The sequence below is a fragment of the Heptranchias perlo genome, chromosome 6 (genome assembly GCF_035084215.1).
Source record: "Heptranchias perlo isolate sHepPer1 chromosome 6, sHepPer1.hap1, whole genome shotgun sequence".
Classification (NCBI taxonomy): Eukaryota; Metazoa; Chordata; class Chondrichthyes; order Hexanchiformes; family Hexanchidae; genus Heptranchias; species Heptranchias perlo.
This window is the reverse complement of record NC_090330.1, coordinates 63,217,516-63,231,512: the sequence shown is the minus strand read 5'-3', so window position 1 is coordinate 63,231,512 and position 13,997 is coordinate 63,217,516. Positions and strand designations below refer to the sequence as shown.

Below are 13,997 nucleotides of genomic sequence, written 5' to 3'. Positions count from 1 at the left end.
ACTAAGTACGTAGACAACAAATGAGGATGGCAAAAGGGAATATGAAAAGGTTAGGAAAGAAGCAAAAAAATATTAGGAAGGTAAAGAGAAACTACGAAATTAAATTATCAAGGAACATAAAAATAAACAATATTCTACAGACACAAATAACAAAAGAAAAATCATGATAGGGATAGAACTACTAAATACACACAATAAACTTATAGGTAATGACAGCAAAATGGCAGAAATATTAAATAATTACTTTGCCTCAGTATTTACCAGGGAGACTAACATGGTGGGTATGACATTAGAAAAAGTGATCAAAAAAGATATAAAGGCATTTCCTCATTTCTGCTCTAACCCTTCTACCAATCACTTTAAATCTATGCCCCCTGGTTATTGACCCCTCCGCTAAGGGAAATAGGTCCTTCCTGTCCATTCCATCTAGGCCCCTCATAATTTTGTACACCTCAATTAAATCTCCCGTTAGCCTCCTCTGTTCCAAAGAAAACAACCCCAGCCTATCCAATCTGTCATCATAGCTAAAATTCTCCAGACCTGGCAACATCCTCATAAATCTCCTCTGCATCCTCTCTAGTGCAATCACATCCTTCCTGTAATGTGGTGACCAGAACTGTGCGCAGTACTCAAGCTGTGGCCTAACTAGTGTTTTATACAGTTCCAGCATAACATCCCTGCTTTTATATTCTATGCCTTGGCTAATAAAGGAAAGTATTCCATATGCCTTCTTAACCACCTTATCTACCTGTCCTGCGACCTTCAGGGATCTGTGGACATGCACTCCAAGGTCCCTCAATTCCTCTACACCTCTCAGTATCCTCCCATTTATTGTGTATTCCCTTGCGTTGTTCGCTCTCCCCAAATGCATTACCTCACTTCTCCAGATTGAACTCCATTTGCCACTTTTCTGCCCATCTGACCAGTCCATTGATATCTTCCTGCAGTCTACAGCTTTCCTCCTATCAACCACACGGCCTATCTTTGTGTCATCCGCAAATTTCTTAATCATGCCCTCTATGTTTAAGTCCAAATCGTTAACGTATACGACAAAAAGCAAAGGAGCTAGTACCGAGCCCTGCGGCACCCCACTGGAAACAGCCTTCCAGACGCAAAAACACCCGAAAACCATTAATCTTTGCTTCCTGCCACTGAGCCAATTTGGATCCAATTTGCCATTCCCTTGGATCCCAGGGGACAGGTAGCAGAATGGATAGCAAGCTGGCTACAAAACAGAAAACAGAGAGCAGAGGTTAAAGGTAGTTACTCAGACTGGCAATAGGTGGGAAGTGGTGTTCCACAACGATCGGTGCTGGGACCACTGGTGCTCACCATTTACATAAACGATTTGGGCTCGGGAATCGGAAGTACAATTTCAAAATTTTCAGACGACACCAAATTCGGTGGTATAGTTAATGCTGAGGAGGACTGCGACAAAATACAGGAAGACATTAATAAAGTTGCAGTATGGGCACGTAATTGGCAAATGGATTTCAATATAGATAAACGTGAATTGGTACGTTTTGGTAGGAACAATAAGAAGGCCACACATTCCTTGGAAAATATGGGGTAGGGGAGCAGAGGGATCTGGGGGTACAGATACACAAATCACTAAAAATAGCGATGCAGTTTAATAAGGCCATAAAAAATTAAACTAAGCATGAGGGTTCATTTCTAGAGGGATAGAATTGAATAGCAGAGAAGTTATACTAAACTTGTAAAGAACCTTGGTTAGACCACACTTGGAATACTGTGAACAGTTCTGGTCTCCATATTATAAAAAGGTTATAGAGGCACTGGAGAAGGTGCAAAAAAGATTTGCTAGGATATCAAGAAAGATTGAACAGGCTAGAGCTCTTTTCTCTATAAAAGAGAAGACTTAGGGGTGATCTGATAGAGGTCTTTAAAATTATGAAAGGGTTTGACAGGGTAGACATAGAGAAGATGTTTCCACTTGGTGGGGGGGTGGGGTGGAGACCTGAAATTGAGGCCATAAATATAAGATAGTCACTAATAAATCCAATTGGGAATGCAGGAGCAACTTCTTGATCCAGAGAGTAGTTAGAATGTGGAACTCGCTACCACAAGGAGTAGTTGAGGCGACTGGCATAGACACATATAAGGGGAAGCTAGGTAAACACATGAGGGAGAAAGGAATAGAAGGATCTGCTGATAGGGTTAGAGGAAGTAGGGAGGGGGAGGCACGTGTGGAGCATAAACACCGGCATGGACCTGTTGGGCCAAATGGCCTGTTTTTGTGCTGTACAATGTACTACAGTATACACAATTCATAAATTACAGTTCAGTTAAACCCACATTAACAATCTGGCCTTTTTTGTGCCTCATCTTAGTCAACAGTATCACTGGAATTTCAATAGTAGTAGTTAGAGGGGAACTAAAGTCATGCCTTTTAGAAGATCACTCCTCTCCCTAATTAAATATCATGAAATAGTCCTCACCAGCTTATATGCTGTTCAATTATTCAGGTTGAGTTGCCATGACTTCTTTGTTTCTAAAAATAAAATGTAATCCGAGGACTTGCGTATGTGAATCCCCATAATAAGTTTAATTACTTAAATGAAAACGAGATCATGGTGGGGGGGGGGGGGGGTGGTTTTACAAAGGAAATAAAAGACCACTTTATCAGTTCATAATTTATAGTGTGAAAGAGATACTATGGCATTCAGATGGCTTGAATAAATCAGTACAAAGTGGTTTGAGGAAAGGAATAATAGTTCACAATTAAAGGAATCATTTCACCTCTGCTACTTAGAAATTGAATATAGTGAAAGGAAAACCAATTTCAAGTTACCAAGATATCCAGCAATTGAATTTTCAAATATATTTTTAAAAACTGGTCAGGAGATGATTTGAATTTGGACAAAATGTGATAAAAGTTCTAAGGGCTGTGTGAAATATAGAATGTTTCCCTCAGCTCTTCCTTTTCAAATTAAGTTGACAAGTTAGCAATTATGGTCAGATGGAATGAACCATAAACACAAATCTCCCCCAAAACTGGTGTGTAACTTAGGCATAATAAAAACAAAAGTTCCTTATATGGAAATTATTATACATGACGTATCATTAAATGACATCAACAATAACATTAAAATAAAAAGAATACTGCATAGAGGTAACGGGTTAGATATTCTTCAATTCATGAGAAAGGAATTCAAAAAAAAATCTTTCAAACTCAGAAATGGCTGCAATGTAGTGTGCTATCATTGGTTAAGAATTCATCTCTTCAGAGTAAGTTATTTATTTATTTTTTTTGTGGGATTTTCTCACCTGTTCTACTTTTCAATTTAGATGTTACTATATTAAAATCTGATGTATCTATCTCCCAGGCAAGCAGCTGTTTCCCATGGCTGACAGACATAGCACCCATTTCTGCATTACCTCTATGGGTTACATCTGGAGGATCAACCTGAATGTCTACATAACTAGAATTATGTGCCGGGCCATCTATTGAAGAAGTTCCACCTTGCACAGGAGTCGGGTCACTGGAAGTAGAAGGTGTACTGGCAATAATGGTGGCCTTGTTTAGTAAACCATAATCTGAACAGATGTTGTAAAACACTTCCCGAGCCCGGACCACAGGAAACATCCAAGGCCCATGTCCTGTTGCACTTGAACTTAGACTGAATGATGGAGTACCATAACAGGAGAACAGATTTGAATTAGAAGTTCCTGGTGGGTCACCAGCAGCAAGCTCATCAATAACATTGATACTCTTTATGTTTCCAGTTGGCTTTGGTGGTTGATTTTCTATAGAGTTGGGCATTGAATGGTGCTAGTAGGAGTATGGTCTTTGGTAGACTGAAGTGGCCTTCCTTAAAGAACAGTAATAAACCAGTTGTTCGTTTTTACAATTCATGCATTTCATCTCAAGGCACTCATGCTGCGACACCATTGGAATCTAAAGAAGAAAATATAATGGACAAGAATTAATTTAAAAATAAAATGAAAGTGAATAACAAAATACAGTATTTTTCAGCATAGATTCATAGTTATACCTATAGCAGAAACATTTTTAACCTGAACATGTAGGTTTCTACCATTCATTCATTTACTTTAAAAATAATGTACATAGCATTCTAAGATTTCACGACTATAAGCCTAGTTGCATACTGTCCAAATCAACAGAAAACGATGGCAATGTTTGAGACACGTGGAATTTCGATGATTTTATGTCTGAATTACCCAAACTGGAAATTATGACAACAACCCTTTGGAGATTGAGCAATTATTTATTCCCATTCGATTGTGCTGGAAGGAACAGTAGAAATGTAATAAATTTTCATAGGTCCAGACTGTTGGTCTGAAATCATGTCAGAGTCAAATTAAAAAAATAGATCTTAGCCTGGATAATCAGTATCAGAAATCTTTAGAATTACATCCATCCCAAATTATTTTGTTGAAATAACAAAGTACTGCAGTGCTTCCAGTTTGCAATAACTAATCTGCAAAAAAGGGCCTTTCCCACCTGGTTTAGCATAACTTTTAATAACTATAATCAAAGATTAGATTCTGCAAGCATTTCTCCTGTAAAGCAACAATCAGCCTAATCCATTTTCCTACTAATTTTAGTCTGGAAGCAGCTAAACTTAATTGTAAAACGATATCTTTTGCAATAGTCTCAGACCTGCAACTCCATGTTTAGACCCCTTCCAATCTGGTTTCTGCCCCAGCCACAGCACTGAAATGACCCTTATCAAAGTCACAAATGACATCCTATGTTACTGTGACCATGGTAAACTATCCCTCCTCATCCTTCTTGACCTGTCTGCAGCCTTTGACACAGTTGACCATATCATCCTCCTCCAACGCCTCTCCTCTGTCGTCCAGCTGGGTGGGACTGCCCTCGAATGGTTCCATTCTTATCTATCCAGTCGTAGCCAGAGAATCACCTGCAATGACTTCTCTTCCTGCTCCCACACCATTACCTCTGAAATCCCCCAAGGATCGATCCTTGGCCCCCTCCCATTTCTCAGCTACATGCAACATCATCTGAAAACATGACGTCAGGTTCCACATGCACACTGACATCCCAGCTCTACCACACCACCATCTTTGATTTGTCACTCTGCTAGTCTGACGTCTAGTATTGGATGAGCAGAAATTTCCTCCAATTAAATATTGGGAAGAACAAAGCCATTGTCTTTGGTCCCCGCCATGAACTCCGTTCCCTAGTCACCGACTCCATCGCTCTCCCTGGCCACTATCTGAGGCTGAACCAGACCGTTCGCAACCTTGGCGTCCTATTTCATAGATTCATTGAAAGTTGCAGCACAGAAGGAGGCCATTCGGCCCATCGTGTCCGTGCCGGCTGAAAATGAGCCATCCAGCCTAATCCAACTTTCCAGCATTTGGTCCATAGCCTTGTGGGTTATGGCACTTCAAGTGTATATCCAAGTACTTTATAAATGAGTTGAGGGTTTCTGCCTCTACCACCCTTTCAGGCAGTGAGCTCCAGACCCTCACCACCCTCTGGGTGAAAAGCTTTCTCCTCAGCTCTCCTCTAATCCTTCTACCAATTACTTTAAATCTATGCCCCTGGTCACTGACCCCTCTGCTAAGGAAAATAGGTCCTACCTATCCACTCTATATAGGCCCCTCATAATTTTATACACCTCAATTAAATCACCCCTCAGCCTCATCTGTTCAAGGGAAAACAACCCCAGCCTATCCAACCTTTCCTCACAGCTAAAATTCTCCAGTCCTGGCAACATCCTCGTAAATCTCCTCTGCACCCTCTCTCGTGCAATCACTGTAATGTGGTGACCAGAACTGTACGCAGTACTCAAGCTGTGGCCAAACTAGTGTTTTATACAGTTCCAGCTTAACCTCCCTGCTCTTATATTCTATGCCGCAGCTAATAAAGTATCCTGTATGCCTTCTTAACCATCTTATCTACCTGTCCTGCTACCTTCAGGGATCTGTGGACATGTACTCCAAGGTCCCTCTCTTCCTCTACACCTCTCAGTATTCTCCCATTTATTGTGTATTCCCTTTCCTTGTTTGCCCTCCCCAAAAGCATTACCCCACACTTCTCCGGATTGAATTCCATTTGCCACTTTTCTTCCCATCTGACCAGTCCATTGATATCTTCCTGCAGTCTACAGCTTTCCTCCTCACTATCAACCACATGGCCAATTTTTGTATCATCTGAAAACTTCTTAATCATGCCCCTTACATTTAGGTCTAAATCATTAATATATACCACAAAAAGCAAGGGACCTAGTACTGAACCCTGCAGAACCCCACTGGAAACAGCCTTCCAGTCACAAAAACACCATTGACCATTACCCTTTGCTTCCTGCCACTGAGCCAATTTTGGATCCAACTTGCCACTTTCCCTTGGATCCCAAAGGCTTTTACTTTTCTGACCAGTCTGCCATGTAAGACCTTGTCAAAAGCTTTGCTAAAATCCATGTAGATTACATCAAATGTGCTACCCCCATCGACCCAAATCAAATTGGGCAGGGCAGCCTTGAGGAAGAGTTTATTGAGTGTATTAGGGATGGATTTCTTGAGCAGTATGTAACTGATCCTACAAGGGGGAAAGCAACCTTGGACCTGGTCCTGTGTAATGAGCCAGGATTAATAAATAATGTCCTAGTTAAGGATCCCCTTGGAATGAGTGACCATAACATGGTTACATTCCATATCCAATTAGAGGGTGAGAAGGTTGGTTCTCAAACAAGCGTACTGAGCTTGAATAAGGGAGACTATGATTGTATGAGAGCAGAATTGATTAAAGTGGACTGGGAAAATAGATTAAAGGGTAAGATGGTACATGAGCAGTGGTGTTCATTTAAGGAGTTATTTTACAACTTTCAAAAAGAATATATTCCACTGAGGAAAAAAAGGGTGTAAAAGAAATGACAGCCATCCGTGGCTAAGTAAAGAAATTAAGGATAGTAGCTGACTAAAAACAAGGACTTATAAAGGTAGCCAAACTTAGTGGGAGGATAGAAGATTGGGAAGTCTTCAAAAGACAGCAAAAAGTAACTAAAAGATTGATTAAGAAAGGGAAGATAGATTATGAAAATAAATTAGCAAAAAATATAAAAACAGATCGCAAGAGTTTCGATAGTTATATAAAAAGAAAATGGGTGGCTAAGGCAAACGTAGATCCCTTAGAGGATGAGACCGGGAAATTAATGGTGGGAAACATGGAGATGGCAAAAATGCTGAACAAATATTTTGTTTCAGTCTTTACGGTAGAGGACACTAAGAATAGCCCAACACTGGACAAATAGTGGGCTCTGGCGGGGGGGGGGATGAGCTAAATACGATTAAAATCACTAAGGAATTGGTACTCAGTAAATTAATGGGACTCAAGGCGGATAAATCCCCTGGACCTGATGGCTTACATCCTAGGGTCTTGAGGGAAGTGGCAGTAGGGATTGTGGATGCTTTGGTAATAATTTTCCAAAACTCTCTGGACTCGGCAAAGGTCCCGGCGGATTGGAAAACTGCTAATGTAACACCCTTATTTAAAAAGGGTAGTAGGCAGAAGGCTGGAAATTATAGACCAGTTAGCCTAACATCTGTGGTGGGTAAAATTTTGGAGTTTATTATTAAGAAGACAGTAGCGGAACATTTGGATAAGCATAATTTAATAGGACAAAGTCAGCATGGCTTTATGAAGGGGAAGTCACGTCTGACAAATTTACTTGAGTTCTTTGAGGGCATAACGTACAGGGTGGATAAAGGGGAACCAGTGGACGTAGTGTATTTAGACTTCCAGAAGGCATTCGACAAGGTGCCACATAAAAGATTATTGCTCAAGATAAAGAATCACTGGATTGGGGGTAATATTCTGGTATGGGTGGAGGATTGATTATCTAACAGGGTGTGGAGATGCCGGTGATGGACTGGGGTTGACAAATGTATAGAATCTTACAACACCAGGTTATAGTCCAACAATTTTATTTGAAAATCACAAGCTTTCAGAGATTATCTCCTTCGTCAAGTGAGCGTGGGACTCCTTGAACGTTTTGCATTTATAGTCAGAGAACAATACCTGGTGATTACAGATAATCTTTCCAACTGCCCGTTGTCAAGGCAATCAAAGTGTTCAGACAGAGAGGTGTTACCTACAGGACCACCAAATATACAAACGGCCGGAACACAAGACAGACAGAGAGAGAGAGAGGGAGAAACATCCGAAAGGAAGAGAAAGACAGAGAATGACCCGTTGTATTAAAAACAGATAACCTTTATTCGCTGGTGGGGTTACGTGTAGCGTGACATGAACCCAAGATCCCGGTTGAGGCCGTCCTCATGGGTGCGGAACTTGGCTATCAATTTCTGCTCGACGATTTTGCGTTGTCGTGTGTCTCAAAGGCCGCCTTGGAGAACGCTTACCCGAAGATCGGTGGCTGAATGTCCTTGACTGCTGAAGTGTTCCCTGACTGGGAGGGAACCCTCCTGTCTGGCGATTGTTGCACGGTGTCCGTTCATCCGTTGTCGCAGTGTCTGCGTGGTCTTGCCAATGTACCATGCTCCGGGGCATCCTTTCCTGCAATGTATGAGGTGGACAACGTTGGCCGAGTCACAGGAGTATGAACCATGTACCTGGTGGGTGGTGTCCTCTCGTGTGATGGTGGTATCTGTGTCGATGATCTGGCATGTCTTGCAGAGGTTGCCGTGGCAGAGTTGTGTGGTGTCGTGGATGCTGTTCTCCTGAAAGCTGGGTAATTTGCTGCGAACGATGGTCTGTTTGAGGTTGGGTGGCTGTTTGAAGGCGAGTAGTGGAGGTGTGGGGATGGCCTTAGCGAGGTGTTCGTCGTCATCGATGACATGTTAAAGGCTGCGGAGAACATGGCGTAGTTTCTCCGCTCCGGGGAAGTACTGGACGACGAAGGGTACTCTGTTGGTTGCGTCCCGTGTTAGTCTTGAAAACCAAGAGCAGGAAGCTTGAGAAACTCGGCATCACCACCAGCATCAACCAAGCCTCCCCCGGTACCACGGTTGCAACCACGGGGAAGTCTATCGTCAATTTGCCGACCACATCCTTCAACCAGACGAAATCGAAGTTCTCAGCCGAGGGCTCAATTTCTGCCCCACTACCAAAATGGACCCCATTGGTCTCGCGGCGGACACAGAGGAATTCATCAGGAGAATGAGGCTCCGGGAATTCTTCCACAAATCCCAAGATTTCAGCAGAGAACCCAATGAGACAATCAACGATCCGGAACAGCAGACAGAGGGATCCGCGGTACAGCAACCGAAGAAGAAAGAGTCAAACTGGACTCCTCCGGAGGGTCGCTGCCCTAAGCTTGACATGTATGCTCAAGCTGTCAGGAAATGAGTCAATGCCAGATTCATCAGCCGCACTCACAAGACAGTCCAGAATGTCACCCGAGCACAACGCAACGCCATCAACGCTCTCAAGACCAACCGCAACATCGTCATCAAATCAGCGGACAAAGGAGGAGCCATTGTAATACAGAATAGAACGGACTATTGGAAAGAAGCATACCGACAACTGGACAACCAGGAACACTACAGACGGTTACCCGCAGATCCGACCAAAGAACACACCCACCAGCTCAACAAACTGATCAAGACCTTCGATCCAGATCTTCAAAGCATCCTACGCGCTCTCATCCCACGTACTCCCCGCGTGGGAGACTTCTACTGCCTCCCAAAGATACACAAAGCCAACACACTCGGACGTCCTATCGTATCAGGCAACGGAACCCTGTGTGAGAACCTCTCTGGATACGTCGAGGGCATCCTGAAACCCATCGTACAGGGAACCCCCAGCTTCTGTCGTGACACTACAGACTTCCTGCAAAAACTCAGCACCCACGGACCAGTTGAACCAGGAACACTTCTCACCACGATGGACGTCTCGGCACCTCTACACCAGTATCCCCCACGCTGACGGCATCGCTGCGACAGCATCAATACTCAACAATAACAACAGTCAATCTCCAGACGCCATCCTACAACTCATACGCTTCATCCTGCATCACAATGTCTTCACCATCGATAACAAGTTCTTTACCTAAACACACGGAACAGCCATGGGGACCAAATTCGCACCCCAATACGCCAACATTTTCATGCACAAGTTCGAGCACGACTTCTTCACTGCACAGGACCTCCAGCCAACGCTATACACCAGATTCATCGACGACATTTTCTTTCTATGGAACCACGGCGAAGAATCACTGAAGAGACTACACGATAACATCAACAAGTTCCATCCCACCATCAAGCTCACCATGGACTACTCCTCAGAATCAGTTTCTTTCTCGGACACACGAATCTCCATTAAAGACGGGCACCTCAGCACCTCACTCTACCGCAAGCCCACGGACAACCTCACGATGCTCCACTTCTCCAGCTTCCACCCTAACTACGTCAAAGAGGCCATCCCCTATGGACAGGCCCTGCGAATACACAGGATCTGCTCAGATGAGGAGGAACGCGATGGACACCGACAGACGCCCTCGTAAGAACGGGATATGACGCTCGACTCGTCGATTGACAGTTCCGACGGGCCACAGCGAAAAATCGCATAGACCTCCTCAGAAGACTAACACGGGACGCAACCAACAGAGTATCCTTCGTCGTCCAGTACTTCCCCGGAGCGGAGAAACTACGCCATGTTCTCCGCAGCCTTCAACATGTCATCGATGACGGCAAACACCTCGCTAAGGCCATCCCAACACCTCCACTACTCGCCTTCAAACAGCCACCCAACCTCAAACAGACCATCGTTCGCAGCAAATTACCTAGCTTTCAGGAGAACAGCGTCCACGACACCACACAACCCTGCCACGGCAACCTCTGCAAGACATGCCAGATCATCGACACAGATACCACCATCACACAAGAGGACACCACCCACCAGGTGCATGGTTCATACTCCTGTGACTCGGCCAACGTTGTCCACCTCATACATTGCAGGAAAGGATGACCCGGAGCATGGTACATTGGCGAGACCACGCAGACACTGCGACAACGGATGAACAGACACCGCGCAACAATCGCCAGACAGGAGGGTTCCCTCCCAGTCGGGGAACACTTCAGCAGTCAAGGACATTCAGCCACCGATCTTCGGGTAAGCGTTCTCCAAGGCGGCCTTCGAGACACACGACAACGCAAAATCGTCAAGCAGAAATTGATAGCCAAGTTCCGCACCTATGAGGACGACCTCAACCGGGATCTTGGGTTCATGTCACGCTACACGTAACCCCACCAGCGAATAAAGGTTATCTGTTTTTAATACAACGGGTCATTCTCTGTCTTTCTCTTCCTTTCGGATGTTTCTCCCTCTCTCTCTCTGTCTGTCTGTCTTGTGTTCTGGCCGTTTGTATATTCGGTGGTCCTGTAGGTAACACCTCTCTGTCTGAACACTTTGATTGCCTTGCCAATGGGCAGTTGGAAAGATTATCTGTAATCACCAGGTATTGTTCTCTGACTATAAATGCGAAACGTTCAAGGAGTCCCACGCTCACCTGACGAAGGAGATAATCTCCGAAAGCTTGTGATTTTCAAATAAAATTGTTGGACTATAACCTGGTGTTGTAAGATTCTTTACATTTATCTAACAGGAAGCAGAGAGTTGGGATAAATGGTTCATTCTCGGACTCGCAACCTGTAGCCAGTGGTGTTCCGCAGGGGTCGGTGCTGGGTCCCCAACTCTTTACAATCTATATTAACGATTTGGAGGAGGGGACCGAGTGTAACATATCAAAGTTTGCAGATGATACAAAGATGGGAGGGAAAGTAGAGAGTGAGGAGGACATAAAAAACCTACAAGGGGATATAGACAGGCTGGGTGAGTGGGCGGAGATTTGGCAGATGCAATACAATATTGGAAAATGTGAGGTTATGCACTTTGGTAGGAAAAATCAGAGAGCAAGTTATTATCTTAATGGCAAGAAACTGGAAAGTACTGCAGTACAAAGGGATCTGGGGGTCCTCGTGCAAGAAAATCAAAAAGTTAGTATGCAGGTGCAGCAGGTGATCAAGAAGGCCAACGGAATGTTGGTGTTTATTGCTAGGGGGATAGAATATAAAAACAGGGAGGTATTGCTGCAGTTATATAAAGGTATTGGTGAGACCACACCTGGAATACTGCATACAGTTTTGGGGTCCATACTTAAGAAAAGACATACTTGCTCTCGAGGCAATACAAAGAAGGTTCACTCGGTTAATCCCGGGGATGAGGGGGCGGACATATGAGGAGAGGTTGAGTAGATTGGGACTCTACTCATTGGAGTTCAGAAGAATGAGAGGCGATCTTATTGAAACATATAAGATTGTGAAGGGGCTTGATCGGGTGGATGCGGTAAGGATGTTCCCAAGGATGGGTGAAACGAGAACTAGGGGGCATAATCTTAGAATAAGGGGCTGCTCCTTCAAAACTGAGATGAGGAGAAACTTCTTCACTCAGAGGGTGGTAGGTCTGTGGAATTTGCTGCCCCAGGAAGCTGTGGAAGCTACATCATTAAATAAATTTAAAACAGAAATAGACAGTTTCCTAGAAGTAAAGGGAATTCGGGGTTACGGGGAGCGGGCAGGAAATTGGACATGAATTTAGATTTGAGGTTAGGATCGGATCAGCCATGATCTTATTGAATGGCGGAGCAGGCTCGAGGGGCCGACTGGCCTACTCCTGCTCCTATTTCTTATGTTCTTATTACCTCCTCAAAAAATTCAATCAAGTTAGTCAGACACCTTTCTCAATCACAATTTATACAGTCCCTCAGAATTGTTTCCAATAATTTTCCCACCACCGAGGTAAAGCTGACTCGCCTGTAATTACTCGGTCTATCCTTTTCTCCCCTTTTAAACAGCGGTGCAACATTAGCAGTCCTCCAATCCTCCGGCACCACACCTGTAGCCAGAGAAGACTAGAAAATGACGGTCAGAGCCTCTGCTATTTCCTCCCTTGTTTCTCTTAACTGCCTGGGATACATTTCATCCAGGCCTGGCGATTTATCTACTTGCAAAGTTGCTAATCATAAGAACATAAGAAATAGGAGCAGGAGTAGGCCATACTCCTGCAGTCTACAGCGTTCCTCCTCACTATCAACCACATCGCCAATTTTTGTATCATCTGCAAACTTCTTAATCATGCCCCTTACGTTCAGCTCTAAATCATTAATATATACCACAAAAAGCAAGGCCTAGTACTGAACCCTGTGAACCCCACTGGAAATATGCAGGTGCAGCAAGCAGTTAGGAAGGCAAATGGTATGTTGGCCTTCATTGCAAGAGGATTTGAGTATAGGAGCAAGGATGTCTTACTGCAGTTATCCAGGGCCTTGGTGAGACCACACCTGGAGTATTGTGTGCAGTTTTGGTCTCCTTACCCAAGAAAGGATATACTTGCCATAGAGGGAGTGCAGCGAAGGTTCACCAGATGGCAGGATTGTCGTATGAGGAGAGATTGGGTCGACTCAGTCTGTATTCACTCGAGTTTAGAAGAATGAGAGGGGATCTCATTGAAACATATAAAATTCTGACAGGGTTAGACAGACTGGATGCAGGGAGGATGTTTCCCCTGGCTGAGGAGTCACAAGTCTCAGGATATGGGGTAGGACATTTAGGATTGAGAAGAGGAGAAATTTCTTCGCTCAGAGGGTGGTGAACCTGTGAAATTTTCTACCATCGAAGGCTGTAGAGACCAAGTCACTGCATATATTTAAGATGGTGCTAGATAGATTTCTACACACAAAAGGGGAGAGAGCGGGAATATGGTATTGAGATAGAGGATCAGCCATGATCATATTGAATGACGGAGCAAGCTCGAAGGGCCTGCTCCTATTTTCTATGTTTCAACAGATCGTCGCTGATCTTCAACGTCAACTCCACTTTCCTGCCCGATCCCCATATCCCTTGGTACCCCTATAGTCCAAAAATCTATCCATTATCTCAGCCTTGAATATACTCAACAACTCAGCATTCACAGCCCTCTGGGGTAGAGAATTCCAAAGATTTGCAACCCTCTGAGTGAAGAAATT

At 44.0% G+C, this 13,997-nt stretch overlaps 1 protein-coding gene across 1 annotated transcript in view; it reads right to left on the bottom strand.

The window, feature by feature from the left end:
• Nucleotides 1-13,997, bottom strand: part of ercc5 (excision repair cross-complementation group 5) — a 149,214-nt gene that overhangs the window by 133,286 nt on the left and 1,931 nt on the right. The window contains exon 2 of the mRNA XM_067986704.1: nucleotides 3,289-3,919. Coding sequence (XP_067842805.1) covers nucleotides 3,289-3,784 — 496 coding nt within the window. The 5' untranslated portion in view covers nucleotides 3,785-3,919. The remainder of the gene's footprint in view (nucleotides 1-3,288; nucleotides 3,920-13,997) is intronic.